We start from the raw sequence: 18,041 nt of genomic DNA, 5'->3' as shown, positions 1-18,041 counted from the left end.
AGGATCTAAACATAACAAAATTTCTCAGCTTACCAAACACGTTTCGACTTTATTCAGTTTATTCCCCTCAGTTGGAAATGTTTTGGTCCTCTTTTTTAGTTTTCTCACTAAATGGGTTTTAAAAACTAATTACAATCAATACTAAATCAAAACTCATGAACTTAAAAATATGTCTCAATCCTAAAAAAAACTACCGAGAAATTCCTTTAAATTTCTCTTAAAGGTTGAAAAATTGACACATTTTCTTACTTCATGTGGGAGAGAATTCCAGAAACTTGTTGCACGGTATAAAAATGTTTCTTGCCCGTGTCAAACTTCTCATACAATAGGGAAATCAATATACTGAAAATGTCTTAAATATAAAAGATTACGGATAATGTGAATTGACCATGTTAATATATGTAGACTACAGAAGGTGGCATGCCGAGAAAAGTGCCCTGATGGAGAATCTGTATTATAACATAACCAAAGTAAAGCCCGCGCTCTGATTGGTCAATTTAGCGTCCCCCATTTGCCCATGGGTGTACGCTGCTGACGTGAGCAAATGCAAAGACTATTTTTTCCGCGCGCGCTTGTTTTTTCTGGTCGCGTAAGATTTGTTAAATAAAAGGGAACTCTTAAGCTACAATGTATCAATGTTATGTTATAAAACAAATGGTAAACACCACAGCGTACACTATTGAGTTATGGATGCACTTGGGAGGTTTGCTAGGCACTCAAGAAGCTAGAGTCGCTCTCGGCTATCGCCTCGAGCGACTCTTACGCTTCTTTCGTGTTTAGCAACCTCCCGCGTGCATCCATAACTCAATAGTGTACGCTGTGGTGTTTACCATTTGTTAAGTGGTGAAACACGTTTTCTGAGGGAAAAATCCACCTTGCTCAACCTTTAACTCCCGAAAGTGAGCAACATGTAACTTCTCTCCATAATATCCATTCATTACTCAGAAAAAGGGGCCTTACAGGTCATGTTATCTTGATATAAGATGAAATTCTAGTAACTGACAGAGCTGAATAACGTATGTGCACACGCTGAATTATGGCGAAGAAAAACGGATTTTCAGTCGTTTGCATGGTTGATTTTCTATTCTGTTGCTTCGAGGCGTTGTTTTCCTTGCCGCTTTTTTTTTCTTTTTTACAGAACAACTTCCAAGAACTTTGTACACCCCCTAAATATTTTCGAAAATTAATTTTCTCCTAAAAAAAACTTTGGAAATAGGAAAATGCTTCCGACGACCTCGGTTTTGAATGCCAGCTCCTTATTTTTTCGCAAATTTCGCTAAATTTTAAACCTCGCACGCTTGAGCCCGCGTTGTCGACCACATACCTTTGACGTAACAATTCGTTATTCAACTCTGTTCTGGTAACCAGTTTACAAGGAATTGTGTAGCAGCCGGAGGGGATAATTAACAATAAGATCTTGGGAGTTGAAGGGTTAATTCATTAACTGCCCTAACAGTTTTAATGAACCTTTGTTGGAATAGAAAATGTGCCCACGGTCACTACTGACATTCGGCGAAGATTCCGGGCAGCGGACGATCCACTGCGTGCGCGCAGTGTGTAGTCAAACATACTGGCCCTTACCAATTCGGTTTTGTTTTTCTCGGGTTGGAAGAAAATGATCCGCAACCGGATGGAAAACGTGCAAAAGAGAATCGTGAAACCTGTGGAAATGAGTGCAACGCAAAACACAACATTTCTGTTTTCAATAGCACTGTCGAAGTAACAGGGTACAAAGACTATCCATATCACACATACAGTGAACATTGAAAATCCTATAAGTCTTGTTTCATTAAAATTCGCCGGCAGATTACGAGCCCTGTAGGCCAGATACGTGGACGGTATGGCCAGTACAGCGGTGTAACCCAATATGATCATGAGCAAGTTGTGCGCCTTTTCGCCGCAGTCAACACAGATGCGCGTATCATAATAGTACACGGTAACTTCCGGCGGAAATATCCACACCCACGGTATAATACCTAACATTATTGGCAAAGTTAGGAGAACGGCAATCAGAAGCTGCAAGCGAATACCATAACCGACTTTACCAGGAAGCATTTTGTTTTTGAATATCAGCAACAAACGCCGGGTTTTGGTCAACATCAGCGAGGCCCAGAAAGTGATAACGTATGCAAAGCAGAACGGGCGTGCTTTGCAAATGAGGTCGTTAGCTCGGCCTAAATGAAGGATTGGAAGAAGAAACATTCCTGCTATCATCAGTAAAATCAACAGGGAGTATTCTCTTGTCGAAGCTTTTACGATCGCGCTGTTCCGATGCCGATAGAACGCACCAAGAGTGAAAACCGTACTCAAGAACCCAAGGCCGCTGAGAGCTAAAATCACACTTCCGGTTATAGAATCCCATTCTAAGTGCACTTCCGGGAGGTGCAAGCATCTCGTGTGATGTTCAGAAGAAGTGAAACCCAACGGGCAGATGTCGCACTGGGATTGTCCCGTTCTGTTCGTTATGCTTCCAAACGGGCACTGAACACACTTCCAGCAGCATTCGGAGTCGCCCTGGACTTTGTAGTGCCCAGGCTCACACGGTGAACTACAGCGTGAGAATGGCACTCTGGGATTCCATCCGTTCCACGTGATGTTTGTGATGTTATGAATATGGAGTCTGCGTGTGGCCCAGTTCCAGGTTCCCAGCGTGATAAATTTTTTGCCTTGCCTGGAGTCTGTGTCGGGCTGTAAAGTCTTAACCAAATAGTTACCTGTTGAGATATATAACAGAAATCTCGGTATTAATTGAAAAGCTTCTTTACGAAATTTTCGCCTAGAAACTCTCTCCATATTTTCGTCACGTCTCGATAAAACGTGGGCAGGTTTGATGGAGAGTGAACGATTAATTTCAGATAATTAGCTCGAACTCTTAAAAATTCGATTTTTACTATGTTCGTTTTTGTTTTTATAAGCTGTGATAACTGTATTTGTGAAATCAATAGTGTGAAACCGTTTACTAATTTCTAAAAAAATATAAGAGAGACTTGGCCATTGGAGTCTGATTCAAGTTCGAAATTTAGTCGCAGCTTAATAAGAGTGAAATGTTCAGCAGGCAACCGTGGACGATACTCCTACTCTTGTACGTTGGATCAGCGATGATCTGATCGGCCCAAAATAACGAATATGAAATATAAATATAGAGGCAAGACCGATACAACGTAGATAAGTAAATTTTAAGACGGAGCACTATATTTCGGCTGGCCAAACCAGCCTTCTTCAGGTGCAGTGGGAATTAACAGAGAATTGGGGTGATGCTTCATAGATAGCTGTAGGATGTAACAGCGGAAATATGTAAAACTAATTTGATTGACAATGAGATAACAATAAAAATAATAATTTAATAATAATAATAATAATAATTTATTTCTTATATAGCGCTACTTACAATAACAGATCAATAGCGCTTTACAACTGATATCTCTAAATATTAAAATCTCATCTAATTAAAAAATAAATAGATAAATAAATAATAATTACATATTACAGTTAAATTGGCTATATAGGATTCATAATTTATCTACCATTAAAAGGTTTGCCTAAAAAGAAAAGTCTTAATTGAATTCTTAAAAATTTCTACAGATCGAATATTGCGTAGTTGCAATGGAAGCTCATTCCATAGATGCGGTGCAGCTGCCTGAAATGCACGTTTACCCAGAGTTGCCATCATTTTGCCTGTAGGTGGCTCTAATAAAATACCTGAGTTAGATCTAAGATTGTACAAGGACTTGCGTTTGATAACTAAAAGATTGCTAATATATGCGGGTGCGAGGCCATGGATGGCTTTAAAAGTTAATAATAAGATCTTAAAGTGTATACGCGCTAGTACTGGTAACCAGTGTAACTCATAGAGTACTGGAGTAATGTGAGAATACTTCCCGATATCCATAATTAGTCTGGCGGCAGCATTTTGCACGCGTTGTAACTTAGCTATTTGCTCTTTGGGAAGGCCATACAATAAAGCATTACAGTAATCTAACGTACTCGTGATGAATGCGTGTACCAAAGTGAGTAAGCTGTCTCTCGATAAATACTTCTTGATGCGTCTAATATTATGCAAGTAGAAAAATCCCGCCTTACATACATTAGTAATATGGTGGCGCATATTCAGGTTTGGATCAAGCCAGCTCCCAAGGTTCTTAACTTGGTGGCTAGATTTTATCTCTGAACCACCGACTTTAATATTTATAGCCTGTAATTTGTTAAGTTGCTGGCGTGTTCCAATAATAATAAACTCAGTCTTGTCGTCATTAAGAAGGAGTCTATCATGGATCAGCCAGCGCCTGATCTTCTCGATACAACATTCCATCGCACGGATTGCATCTTCCTGGGATGTGTTACTGATAGGTTTGAAACTCAGATAAATCTGTGTGTCGTCGGCATAGCAATGCACGTGTGGAAGTTGATCTTCAACCAGCTTGGATGCATAGATTAGAAACAGCAGGGGGCCCAGACATGACCCTTGTGGGACACCACACTCCAGGCTAAAGCGCTCTGAAAGAGATCCGTCGATGGAGACTCGCTGGCCTCTTTTCGCCAGATACGCCCTGAACCATTCCAACGCCAATCCGCATATCCCAAGCTCCTCATTCAAACGAGTAAGGAGGATGTTATGATTAACCGTATCGAAAGCGGCGCTGAGATCGAGCATGACCAGCAAGGTGACTTCTTGAGTGTTCATTTTCATGAGGATATCGTTCGTGACTCTAACAAGAGCCGTTTCCGTACTATGATTTTTACGATATGCAGACTGAAACTCAGGATATAGTGAATGAGTCATCATATGGGTGTGTATCTGTTCGTACACCATCCTTTCAGTCAGCTTTGAAACATACTGCAGGTTGCTGACGGGTCTGTAATTTTTGTATAGAAGGTCTAGCCCAGACTTCTTCAGCAGAGGAAGAACAAGCGCACACTTCCAGTCATCAGCGAATAGCCCAGACTCAAGTGATAAATTGATCATTTTCGTTATGATCGGTAGAAGCACGTCGATGCAATCTATCACTAGGGATGTTGGCATAGGGTCTAGATTGCAGCTTTTATTTGCACTGCTATTGATGAGCTTGCGAACCTTCTCTTCCGTAAGGGGGCTAAATAGAAAATAGTGAGTAAAAATAGAAATGAAGTAAGGTAAATTGGATAAATAACTAGAAACTAATACATTTCTTCGCGAGCGTTAAGGCCATCTGGATAAATAGTGTTGCCTCTTGAAATTAAAAAAGCTTCCCTGGCCTTGCGTATCGAGTCTCTCTTGGAAAACACTTTTTCGTGTTTTTACGCAAGGCCAGGGAAGCTTTCTTAATTTCAAGAGGCAACACTATTTATCCAGATGGCCTTAACGCTCGCGAAGAAATGTATTAGTTTCTAGTTATTTATTCAATTTACCTAACTTCATTTCTATTTTTACTCACTATTTCTATTTTTATTGTTATCTCATTGTCAATCAAATTAGTTTTACATATTTCCGCTGTTACATCATACAGCTATCTATGAAGCATCACCCCAATTGTCTGTTAATTCCCACTGCACCTGAGGAAGGCTGGTTTGGCCAGCCGAAATATAGTGCTCCGTCTTAAAATTTACTTATCTACGTTGTATCGGTCTTGCCTCTATACTTATATTTAATAAGAGTACACGTGAAGCGATATAACAGAACATAGCCGAGGATTTTATCAGAGACCCTCCAACTTCGCTTTTTCTCTTGTGCATTGTTTTCACTACTTCGCTGGCTAACACCCTGTCTTTCTGTCGAAACCAGGCAACGATACTAAAAGAATATGGGCTGATGTTGTCTTGACAAAACTGAATCAACAGAAGCTTTTTCACGGGAAATTAAGATGATTAAAATTTGACACATTTTTGAATAGCAGCTCCAGGTGAGCTTGGACACAGAATTTGATTAAATAATGACATTTTGTTATTTGAATAGTTTGACTAGGAACACGTTTGATCTTTGAGGAGCTTTCAGTCTAAGTTTATTTTAGCTTAAGAAAGCCGCGAGGAGTTAAAGAAGTTGGACTAAATTTCACAAAAATGACGAGTTTGATTGCATGCGTAATTAAATTAAATTGAAGGGCAATACTTTTTTTTGCCTTTTCTTTAACTCGTGCGGAACTTTTGTGATTGCGAGATGTCCGGCTTATTAGGCAAGGTGAAAGCCAAGCTGAATACGCGAAATTATCATTGTTCGCTCTGCTTTGTTTTCATGAAATTTCACATACCAAATAATGTTATATGGTAATAAATCACAGTTTGAAACCGATGAAAACCTCTTCTCGCCTGAAGAAAATAAAAAGGAGATAGCAAAAGTCTGCTTATAATCTGGTAATGTAGAATTTCTGAGCTAACTTTCGGCAGCCCGTGCGAGTAAATTTTGCACCATGATAGGAACAAACTGCGAAATGGAAAAATTATCTTTAAACAAGTCTACGCATAATTTTATTAATGATTAAATCAATCAACATATTCAAATTCGGATTTATCTTAAGTTCGCAACCCCTTCCATATCCTAATTTTTATAATTGTTTCTCAATTAGATTAGGAATGGAATCCCTTCTGTTCAATTTTCGTCCCTTCCAAGACAATGTATTTTGTCAATACTCGAATTTGGAATATTTAAACAGCGGTCGCGTTAAAGGTTTCCAAAAAAGCTCATTTCGGTCATGTTTATTTGCGTTGTGATAAATTCTCATTAGGTCCGACAAGCGCGAGTACCACTAAAAACTCTTTTCATTGGTGTCAAAGATTAATTTATGTTGAACGATGTTAACGAGCGAAAGTCGTCTTATCTTTTGTATTTAGTAAGACACCTTATAATTTAATGACACAAGAAATACTTGACTTACCTTTTATGTCCCCATACTTGTCAAATACGATTGGAAAACCGAGCTTTCCGGTGAAGGACATATTTTTTATATAAGTGAGCACGTCCGATGCTTCAATTCCATTTGTTATACTGGGACAGTTACCATTTGTTAGCAGACCACGTCCTTTTTCGCACCTAATCATGTTATCGAGAGCTAAAGCGACAGAGTAAACTGCATCCATGACATTTGCGGCTTTGTTTAGTTCGAGTTTCGCGGCGTTTGGCAGCGTTGCGTCGCTCGAAAATCCATCGCATTTCACTTGGTGAAGCGACCTGTTTTGCTTTCCTCCTTCCGAACTATCGTTCAAATGTGCAATTCTTTCTTTACTACATCTGTACGTTCCTTGCCAATAATCCCCAAACCAAGGATTGTGCTCGGTGTTAGCAGGTGTCAACTGTGCCATATAATCCTCAAATTTTTTAATGTTTCCTTTACTCGGTACAACACCTAACATTCCACCAACTGTTGAATCCCTGAACGATAATATGGAGTTCTTATCTCCCCATGAGTCCGTTCCTATCCATATTTTTCCTTCTACGCCTTGCCTTTCCGCTTCTTCCAAAAAGGCGTGCGCGTTTGGAATCTCGCAGAATAACACAACAACTTTGGCGAGTCTGTCTGCTTTTAAGGCGCCAACGATTGTCGATATCTGGGCTTTTGTTTCGGGTAAGGTGTAGTCGGGATGGAATAGTTCGTCGATAGAAATACACACATTCCTCGTTTTTATTTCTCGTTTAAACGCTTCGATTCCTAACCGTCCATAATCTTCGTCAGTGGCTATGGTAGATACGTAATTCCAGCCAAAGTAGCTCACAAGATCCGCCATGACTTGCGCTTGGATGTAATCGGGCGGGATCGTTCTAAGAAAGGACGGAAAGTTTGCTTTGTTGCTGAGCGAAGGACTCGTGGAAGAATAACTGATTTGCGGAATGGACTTCACCCCCAGTACGTAAGCTGTAGCTTTTGATATTTTTGAACCAGCTCCGCCAATGACAGCGACAATGGACGCGTTGGAGCAGGACCCATTGTTGTGGGCACCGCTGCTGTACATCCCTCCTCGATTAGTCGAAGAGAAGTCTAATGCGTTGCTCATCGCGAATTGTACCTCGTTCGCGCTATCCCGAATATCGTATCCTAAAGTAACGTTCGGCAAGATAGTCGAGTTGTTGTTTATTTCTTCAATTGCAAATAACATCGCTTCGACCCACATTAAACCGAACAAGTTCATTCGATAGCAGTTAACGGTCTCTCCGTGTACAGATTTGAAGACCTGAAAACGTTTATCATCACTATTGCATTTCGTGGCGTTTTTCTCGCTCAAAAACACGGGGAATGACCCGCCTATGATGAAATCGGCGTTAAAATCTTGCACCCGTTTTGGTGATCTCATCCCTGAGTTGTGTACGTCTGACTCGCAAACAACCAGTTGAAAAAGGAAGAAGCACAAAGTTATTTTGTGTCCTCGTAGAAGAAGGGCAAACGCCATCTGGAATCACTGGGGCGTTTTTCGCCTATTCCAGAATTTTTTTTCACCGTATTTTTTTTCGCTCGTGTGACGCGCAGATCACCAGATATGTGTAGCTAGACAGCGTTTCATAGGCAGAAAAATGTGTGCAGTCTGCAATTAAATACTCTCATCAATCTATTATTTAATTACAAAATAAACGATTTATACTGTCTCCCAAGGAGGTTAAGAAACAAACAGAGACAAGCAACGAGAGAAATTTTAATACCGACTTTTAAAAGTCCCCCTTGAAAGAAAAACAAGAATATCAATTATGCTTTGTCTTTTACTCGTTGCTGTTTGAAAGTGTGGGAAATATTTTTTCCACAGTGCAGCTTTCTAAGTTTGATTATTTTAACAGCCGTTTGCATTATGCAATTTCATTACATTTACTTACGATTATATTTCAATGAGTTTTTTTAGGCTGTTTCAATTTCAGCAAGTTATTGTTTGCCTCATTTGCTCCTTAAGCAAACGCAAAGAAACCGAAGGCTTTTAAAGATGGTTGTAGATGGCCTAAATGTGATAACTGTCCTAAATGTAAAAATAAAATTTGGTCCGAAATGTAATAAAGTCCTAAATGTAATAGCACTTCGTCCTTAATGCAATCAGCCTTCGATGCATTCATCAACGGACTTCAGTATAAGGGTTTGCAATGCTTTTTTACTTACGTCTCTAGCAAGGTAAGAAGCTGATTGACATCGGTGCGAGCCCGTGATATTTCATGCACACTGGTCAGAGGATTCTTTGGTACGACAGCTGTCACGTTAGCCTCTCAATGTGGATGTGCGCTACAACAATAATGCATAAGCAGCGATGAATGCATTGGAGGCCTGTTACATTTAGGACAAAGTGCTATTACATCTAGGACTTAATTACAGTTAGGACCAAATGTTATTACATTCAGGACTTTATTACATGTGGGTCTTCACATGGTGAATATCATTCACCCCCCACCCTACCCCCTTCGGTGATAAATAATGACCGGTCCTTAATGAAGTTGTCAGAAAAACGTTTTGCATAATTAGAGGTCTCTTCGTAAAACCTGAACGAATGTTACTACAATGATATATCACAACAAATAAAGGTATCACTATGGTAATCCAGAATTTCACTGAAGAGCCGTCGAGACGGCTAATGATTTTTGAACGTGTTCGTGTTTTACTTAAAAAATTTCCCTTTTTTCAATTTTTTTTTTATCAATGCCGCCCTCCAATTAGTGCCGCTCGGTAATAAATGCCGCACCTGAGCCACAAGCAGCTTAAAAAAATTAAAGAGCTTAGTAAGGATAATAAATTTGTTTAGAGATACTCGAGTGTCATTTGTTAGGGTTTTCTAATTTTGGTTTACGCATGTTTTGCCCCTTGGCCATTGCAAGTTCACCTCTTGCCATCTTTGAGAGTGCACCCCCTGAAAAAGCAAGTTCGCTCCCAAATCCTGTAACTATATATTTTTCTTACGGCAAAATATATTCCTTCTCTGTCGAAGTTTGGGGGCAAATTAGTCTGACTAATTGAGGAAGGTGGCAGGGGGCGAACGTATTCATGATCACAATCGTCTAAGCGTTATTTGTACTTTTTTTACAACTTCAGTTTAATTACATGATCAGTCTGATAAAAAAGGACGAGAGAAACATGTGAAGAATCAGATGAAAGAAGAGAATGGACATATCAAAAGGGAGATATATAAATGTATTTATAGGATTGAAATATTTTGAAAAAGTTCCATGTTTACTATCCTTGACTCAGCAAAGTAAATGTCAAACTTTAATCTGCTATAATGTTACACCTGTGTACTTTCTTAATCTATAATTTTGCGACTGTTGGCTTGGCTCCTCATCGTCGAGACTTTTAAACGGCGAGACATCATTTGTATGAGAAAAAGTCAATACTCCTTCTGAGTAGACATCCAGCCCAATTATCTTTGCAAAATAGCTTCCGAGAAATCATGATATTTGTAACTCCCCTCAAAAACAATTTCAACGAAGAACGCCTTTCTTTTCGAAAGAAACAAAGCCGCCCTGCGGCGAGACATTTCCGCGCTTTGCCACACAATATACGTTATCTCAGTTGAATGGGGGTGTTAGGGTACAGTTGTAATAAAACAACAAAAAATTACTTACATTGTGTGGTTTGGAGAAAAGTCTGTTAGTTTCTCAGAATACTCTTGTTAATTATGTGAGATTTTCTTAGTTTTTTTTTTTTGCAGTACGGTTGTCAGGCTCGTCTGCTAATTTTCGCAAACTATATTTTCAGCATTCAAGGAAGATTTGTGAATTTTCAAGCTTCCACAAGCAGGATACGAATTGCTGATAAAAATTATGCTCTAATTTACAGCTGTTTAACAATTTTTCGTTTATTTACGTCGCTTTTAAATTGAAGTATGCTTTATCAAAGCCTTTTTTTTTCGACTTTTAGAGGATTTCTTCTTTAAAATATGCGGTTTTTAAAATACGTAAGCATTCAAAGTTCTTCCATTTATTGGGTTCCTGGAGCGGAAAACTGAAGCGAAATCTCACCAAAATGTTGACACTGAAAGCGTTTAGATTTTGCCAAAAGTTAGGTTTCACTCGTTTACAAAACACTTACCATTTCCACGTAATTTAGAAGTGAAACCTTCTTCGCTTTAAATCTCAAGAAAGCACATAGATTCGCAGCATCACATCCATTTGGCATTGTCTCAAGATCTCTACATTTACGAATAACTTATTGCTATTAATCAAGGAGAGAAAATCCTTATAAATCTTTCATAGAGTCCCTGCGTTTTTATTTTTCCAAAACAATGTTTTCCCACGTACTACAGTTTGGAGATAATAAACACGATCAATTTTCTTTTTCATACTGAACGAAGACCTTAGTTCCACTATTTCTCGATCTCTCATCGTCGGAGGGAGATAGGACAAGAGGCAAACAATTTACTAAGAACTTTGAAAGATAAAAAGTTTTTAAGACGGTAGTTTCCATCAACAATGTAGATGAAATTCTCGATAAAAAGTGTTTTATTAAAACTTCAAACTCGAAAGGAAGCAATTTGCATGGTACGGGCGATTTAATCATAGTTTGGGGTCTCTATCACGCAACCTAGTCTTTGTATGGGTAATCACATGATTTTGAGTGCAATTTGGAAGAAATAAGCACGAGTAAATTTTTTCAAAGACTAACAAAATTGCATGAGCCAGTAGGGCGAGTGCAATTTGTGGTCTTTGAAAAAATTTACAAGTGCTTATTTATTCCAAATTGCACAAGAAAAATCATGTGATTAGGTATTAATAATATACATGAAAAAATACGAGGTGGCTCATCATAATTATGCAGAAGAAAAGCGCGCGCATCACGTGCAAAAATAATTTATTCAAACCCTGCAAGTGACATTGTGCGTTCGGTCAAAACAACCGCGTACGATCAAAACAATAAGATAAAATAAAATTTTCACATCTTTAAGGCGCAAAAAGGTTCAAAGTCCGGCCAAACAGTTCAAGGAATTGTTCAGTGAGTTTGGTAATTCTGTGAGTTTCTTTGATTATTGACCAATCAGAATGTCTGGTTTGTTACTGTCTTCGCGCTGAATTTACCCTCTTCTGCACTGAATTAACTCTCTTCTGCACCGAATTACCTGAAATTTGCATTTATCTTAACCAATCAGAACTGAGTAGTTTTTTCATGTATATTATTGGTACAGGTTGCGAATTATCAGGGAAAATAAACAAACAAACAAAGAGAAAATTAACACTTGCAAAAGATAGGAATAGGTCACGCTGAACAGTTTGTTTACGAGCTTACTTTTAAAATTTGCTATGTTGGCGTTTAATTTTGATCTGTCGGTTTTACGAAGTGCTGGAAGAGTTAAGCACACAAAACCAAAATTGGATATTAGCTTTGGAACTTTGGCTTATCAACTGTGTATTTTAGATTCATTTTAACGTCGTCGAAAATGCACAAGCAACGGAAAATGGTTACTCTCTCTCAATAATTTCTTTGAGAGCTATAAGCTGGCTTTTAAGTCTTTTTTCTTTTAAATTAAACGGCATTCCATGCCGAGTAACAGGTTAAGAAAAGCTTAATTCATTTATTTCACGCAAATTAACTCTATGCACTACGGACTTGGCCCCACATTGACGATGTATTATGCACCAAAAGGTCAATAGGTAAGAGAAACGATCCAGAAAAACTTAACCGTCAGAAAGCCTCGTCCTGATATTGCATCAATTTCTCCCAACTGACTTCCATGAAAATGAACAGGATAGAGAAGGGAGAATTAGGGAAGCAGATCCGATTGTTAAAATTATAAGGACAGGTATTGAAAGCTTTTTCAAGGTCTTCGTAGCTATAAAGAGTGAAAAACATGTTAAAGTTCATTTTTCTTGGAATTTTATTGAATCTTTTTCATTCCAGCATCAGTATGTGCATATTCTCAATACTAATCTCTGTACATTTCTCAAGGTGCTGTAGAGGAGAATTTTCTCAATAATCAAGAGCGTCTTAGGTTGGGGATCAATTCCTTTATTCTCGTGACTTGAATATGTGTCACAGGGGTGATATTCAAAGGAGAAATTACATGCTGGTCATTCTTCGCGGTCAAAGGTCTGACGCGTTTAATTTCATGAATTGAAATCCGCTCCAAACGAAATCAGATCAGAAGACGAAGAATGCAAATGCTAACCCCGGTAAATTGATTTTTTTTTTCAAGTTTTCCCGAAGAGATATCTAATGAGAGATTAGCTGTAACGGGCGCTAATCACTTAAAGTGAAGGTAAGCAAAATGACTCCATTTTGGGTGAAAAATACCGATTCTTTACATAAAAATAGATTTCTTCGTTTGTTGCTGAACTTGTTTGTGGGGAAACGACTTGACTTATACGAAGCATAAGCTATCTATCGTGAAGCCGTTGGCCCAAAGAAAACGCAAAGACTGATGGAAAAGGCATTTATCATTTCAGTGAACTGTCACTCAAAGATAGAACAGTTATTGTTGACTGATTAATATTCATCCACTAATTAAACATGGCCAGGAATATTTATTTATCAATTTTTTCGCTTGATGAAAATACAATTATTTTTTATCCTTCGGAAGTCTCTACTCTCTCTCAGTTTGTTTTTTCTGTTTTTGCTATCTTAAAAGAAACAATCTCCTTGCGAGATAGTGATAATAACGTCTACGGCCTTGGGCGCCAATATTTTTGGCACATATCTTTAACAGCTTGTCTCGTCAAGTCTCTAACAGCGGCTTTCTTTGGGGAGAGAAATATTGAATTATGAAACAAAGGACTGAGTTTTATCACCTAATATTCCAAACCATGCTAACTTCAAAATAATAAATTCATTTACTAAAAGTATTCTTCATTGAATTAACGGTGGAGTTTGCCTTTCTGGGACAATTCAGGAAAGAACTAAATTAAAAAAGCTACTGTTGATGTTATTTACATTCTGTCGAGGCAAAAACGAACATTGTCCGGTTACTAATGACACTAAGAAATTTACGCATTGTAAAAGCAATGAATTTTTCACAATTCAGATTTGTATTAATTAGCAAACATTGCGCTAAGCCATGGACATTGATAGAGCGCCTTCTTTTGATTCTAAAAATTCACTTTTTATGAAGTTTGTAAAACGTACGTCCGCTGAGGTCAACGTTTTCTCTCCAATGTAAGATCTTTCGTTGGAAAATTTGTACGTGAATGGGTGGTCATGGACTTGATGAAATGACAGATTGTTGTATGTATAGCCCACTGCTTGTTCTACACGATTGTTTACACGCGACAGCGAGTTCGCAGCTGCAGTGTCGAGAGAAAAAACCGGAAAAGAAAAATTAAAGCAGGCAGCCTGAGAGGTGCAATTTTCACATTTTCAGCAACAATTAATTTCTTCAGGCGATTAAAGATTTGACTGTGGGTAGCGCGCCTCGCTGTGTTCGGGAACAATGAGGATTTCAGGTTGTTTCGTTGGCCACTGTTTCATCCGAGTAATTTTAACCCTCGATTTCCTTTCGTTTACACACCAGCAATTCCATAACTTTGAGCACAAGTGGATTTGGAAAGATGGCGATATAATGCTCAAGGGATTGTTCCCGATAACTTCACAGGAAGGTGGAAAATGCGAGCATTTAAAACCAGACGGAATTACTTGGATGACGGCAATGATATACGCGGTCGACTTGATCAATAATTCGACTTCGCTTTTGCCAAACACAACCATTGGCTACCAAATCGAGGATACATGCGAAAGCATTCCTAAATCGATGAGTTATGCCATAGAAATCGTTTCCAAATATCGATCGAATTCGATTTGCATATCTCGCCATGATTGTTGTCAAAACAGCAGTATTTCCCGTGCAGGAGATCGACGAATCTCTGCGGTTATCGGTCCTGCAGTTTCGTGGATTTCTATCCCTGTGGCAAGGCTGCTGGGTTTGTATGGTATTCCACAAATAAGCTACGCTTCAACAAGCCGTATTCTCGGAGATAAGACCCGTTACAACTCGTTTCTCCGAACTGTGCCTTCGGATGAGTTCCAAGCGCAAGCTATCGCCAAATTCGTTCATCATTTTCAGTGGAACTACGTGTTTTTAATCGCGAGTGATGACGATTACGGAAAGTTGGGAGCCGCTGCGTTTAAAACCGCAGTTAAGAAGTTGAATGTGTGTATCGCCAACGACGAATACATTGCTTTCGGCTCACCCAATTCTGACCGAAAAATTGAAGACGCAATGAACAAGTTGAAAACTGCGGAGCGAGCAAAAGTTGTTATCGTCTTCAGTTACTTTGAACAAGGAGAAAGATTGTTAAAACAGGCGGAAAATATGAAAGTTACAGATCGCACTTGGGTAGCAAGTGATGGATGGAGCTCCCTTGGTTCTGAAATAGCTAATTTGAACGTGAGCCATTCCATGCTACAAGGACTATTTAGCTTCTCAATTCGTTCAAAAAAGGTAGAAGGATTCGAGAGGTTTATACGAGAATACTCAATTCGAGACGCTGCGAATAATTCGTGGTTTACCAAGTACTTAGAGGAAACTTTGCATTGCCATACGACCCTTAGTTCAAACTCTGATCCTTTGCAACTCAAGACGCCTACATGTAGCCCTAATGCAGTGCTGCCTTCTGGCCAAGAAATTGGAAAAGATTTCGTGGCTAATGTCATAGACGCTGTTTTGGTTGTAGCCCATGCATTGCATGATATTTTTACTTGCAACGAGTCACACTCGCCAGGACATTGTCCAAACACGAGTTCACTGACTATGACCCCTGAAACGTTGTTCAAGTCTGCGTCAAAGGTTCATTTCCAAGGAGTTGATTTCAATAAGGTAAAATTTGACAAAAATGGTGAACGTACTGCCAGTGATTACGTGATAAGAAATCTTCGACTAAACAGAGACAAACGCTTAGAATACGCTGAAGTTGGCTACTGGAGTAAGAAGAATCACAATGTGAGTTTTTTGATCAACGAAAGCTTGATCAACTGGAATTCAAATAAGAAACCGCTGTCCACTTGTTTCCGTGTGTGCCAACCAGGTGAGCGAGTGGTTGGCCAATCAGAATGCTGTTGGAACTGTCAAAAATGTCTCAAAGGCACTGTGAGCTCCAAGTCGGGTTCCACGAACTGCACGCCGTGTAACGAAACCCATTATGCAAATGAAGAGAGAACTCGGTGTGTCTTACGTGAGGTAGTCTATCTCAAATCCTCCGATCCTGCAGGTATTGCCATAATAACGCTTGGGATAGCTGGCATCGTTATCCTGACCGCTGTGACAGTTATTTTCCACCGTGAACGTAAAACACCAGTTGTTATGGACTCCAGTCCGTATCTTCTAACCCTCTTCTTCGTTACTTTGTACCTGTCTTTTATATTGGCCATTGTTCAAGTAACAAGTAAGCCGACCAACAGTTCATGCATTTCTGTGAGTGTCTTACTGCTATTAATATGTGTGTTATACTCGGCTTTTTTCTTAGCCAAGTCGAAGACTGCCACGAAATTACTTCAGTCAGCGGTTTCTCGTGTTACGAGTATGCGTACGGATTACTTACAGCTCCTTGAAGTGGGCGTGGTAGTAGTGCTTCAAGGAATTTTGATAATCGCATGGCAAGCTACAGATTTAACAGTGGCTCGTTTCCAGAACCAAGACGATAACACGCGATTACTTGAATGCTTCGAGAGTTTTACGGCTTCTCATATAATTTCCGTCTGTTATCCTGTATCAGTTCTTGTGCTGGCAACTCTTCTGGCGTTCCGCGAAAGACGTTTAACCGAAAATTTCAACGAATCAAAATCTATGAGCTTCTCCACTATTGCTCTCTGTATCCTTTTAGTTGCATTTATTCCTACTTATCGCTTTGTTGTGGGAAACAACCGCACCCTTGTGGTAGCTTTTACCTTGTTCGTGGCAGCTTTCGCCTGCATGGGCTGTATCTTTATTCCAAAACTTTACATCATATATTTTAGACCGGAAAGAAACACTCAAAGAGCCGTGCACGAAACGATAGAGCAGCACGTTTCTAATACGGGAACCTCTCCGAGCCAGACCACCTCGGACACTCGGTTGAACCAGGACCTTGGTCAGATTAATCATGGTGCGAGTGTAACTTTAACCAACGGTAGAAAGACTTCTCATTTGTCACGTGATAACTTAGCTCCAGTCAACGAAAAGGCAGAGGAACGGGACACTGATGTTTCTGCCCCTGGTGAGAACAAAGACGAAGAGAAGACGAAAAGTGAAGAGGACGAGATAAGTAGCATAAGTGGAGTACTGACTTATACAGTTGTATGATTGGATATTACTCGGAGAAAACGATACACTTTGAAACGTTGAACTTGCAGAATACGGTAGAGAACTTAGACTTAGTTCTTATTGACCGAGCGGGAGGTCTGTATGGGAGAATCTTGACCGAGGTCGCCAGTACAGACCGAACGCATTGAGGTCTGTACCAGCGACCGAGGTCAAGATTCTCCCATACAGACCGACCTAGCTCGGTTAATAAGATGTTTATTATATGGCTGTGTCTTATATGCCGATCTTTTATATTCATTGTACCTTTTTTTTCTAGACCGGTCTAGATGGGAAAATCTAGACCGCTTTCAATATTGATTTCAGCCAATCAAATTCGTGAATTTGGTAGTTCCCAGTCCTTGTGAGACACAGCCATGGAATAAATCAAGATATTAATCCTTTAGCCTCTAAGAGTGACTAGCATCTGGTTTCTCTCCGCAATAACATCCCTGAGTCAAACGTTACGGTCACGAAAATAGATGAAATGATCACCTACTAAAGAAGCTCTTCAGTAGATGCTAAACAAATTCTCCTTGTCTGGCCCTTAGGAAATGTATAGAGAACAGTATGGAGAATATGCACACAGATGTTAGGGTGGGAAAGGTTAAGACGTTAAAATCATCATGAGAAAGACGGATGTGTTGATCTTTTAACACGATGAATAATCACAATTTTATAAAAACATCGACAGTGATTTAGTGTGTTCTGTACTCTTGTCGACTGAGAACGATATTCGTGCTCGCAGAGTCAAATGTTGTGGATTCACGAGGCGCACCTAAACCACTGTTGGTTTGTTTGTTTGTTTGTTTTTATCACAATATCGACGTCAAATTGGCGCGTCATCAATGTTTGAGAGGTGATAAAGACATTGCGTGACACTTTGATTCGAGCAGCGTTGTCTGTGCAGTTAT

The 18,041-nt window shown here is 39.4% G+C and overlaps 2 protein-coding genes across 4 annotated transcripts; one reads left to right on the top strand and one right to left on the bottom strand.

The window, feature by feature from the left end:
- Window positions 1–29: 29 nt before the first annotated feature.
- On the bottom strand, window positions 30–11,053 carry LOC111346057 (extracellular calcium-sensing receptor-like). Of its 3 annotated transcripts, XM_088749728.1 has the most exons (4): window positions 10,959–11,053; window positions 9,042–9,161; window positions 6,846–8,484; window positions 30–2,714 (listed from the first exon to the last, which is right to left on the bottom strand). In XM_088749728.1, the coding sequence occupies exons 3-4, from the start codon at window positions 8,350–8,352 to the stop codon at window positions 1,459–1,461; spliced, it is 2,763 nt and encodes a 920-aa protein (XP_088605854.1). In that variant the 5' UTR covers window positions 8,353–8,484; window positions 9,042–9,161; window positions 10,959–11,053; the 3' UTR covers window positions 30–1,458. The 3 variants fall into 3 exon arrangements, with proteins under 3 accessions (XP_088605854.1, XP_088605855.1, XP_022809089.2); XM_088749729.1 differs by lacking the exon at window positions 9,042–9,161; XM_022953354.2 differs by lacking the exons at window positions 9,042–9,161; window positions 10,959–11,053 and having other exon boundaries at window positions 6,846–8,625.
- Window positions 11,054–13,913: 2,860 nt separating this feature from the next.
- LOC111346159 (extracellular calcium-sensing receptor) lies at window positions 13,914–17,824 on the top strand. The gene has a single exon (XM_022953467.2). It carries the CDS (start codon window positions 14,287–14,289, stop codon window positions 17,128–17,130), a length of 2,844 nt encoding a protein of 947 aa, XP_022809202.2. The 5' UTR covers window positions 13,914–14,286; the 3' UTR covers window positions 17,131–17,824.
- Window positions 17,825–18,041: the final 217 nt, after the last annotated feature.

The sequence above is a fragment of the Stylophora pistillata genome, chromosome 2 (genome assembly GCF_964205215.1).
Source record: "Stylophora pistillata chromosome 2, jaStyPist1.2, whole genome shotgun sequence".
Taxonomy (NCBI): domain Eukaryota; kingdom Metazoa; phylum Cnidaria; class Anthozoa; order Scleractinia; family Pocilloporidae; genus Stylophora; species Stylophora pistillata.
Note: the sequence above shows the minus strand (reverse complement) of the source record. Positions and strands in the feature narration are given on the sequence as shown.

Coding starts and splice junctions, on each gene's coding strand:
- LOC111346159 (XM_022953467.2), top strand. CDS start 14,287: ATGAGGATTTCAGGTTGTTTCGTTGGCCACTGTTTCATCCGAGTAATT.
- LOC111346057 (XM_088749728.1), bottom strand. CDS start 8,352: ATGGCGTTTGCCCTTCTTCTACGAGGACACAAAATAACTTTGTGCTTC. Junction 2,715..6,845: donor CAAGTATGGGGACATAAAAG/GTAAGTCAAGTA, acceptor ATATCTCAACAG/GTAACTATTTGGTTAAGACT.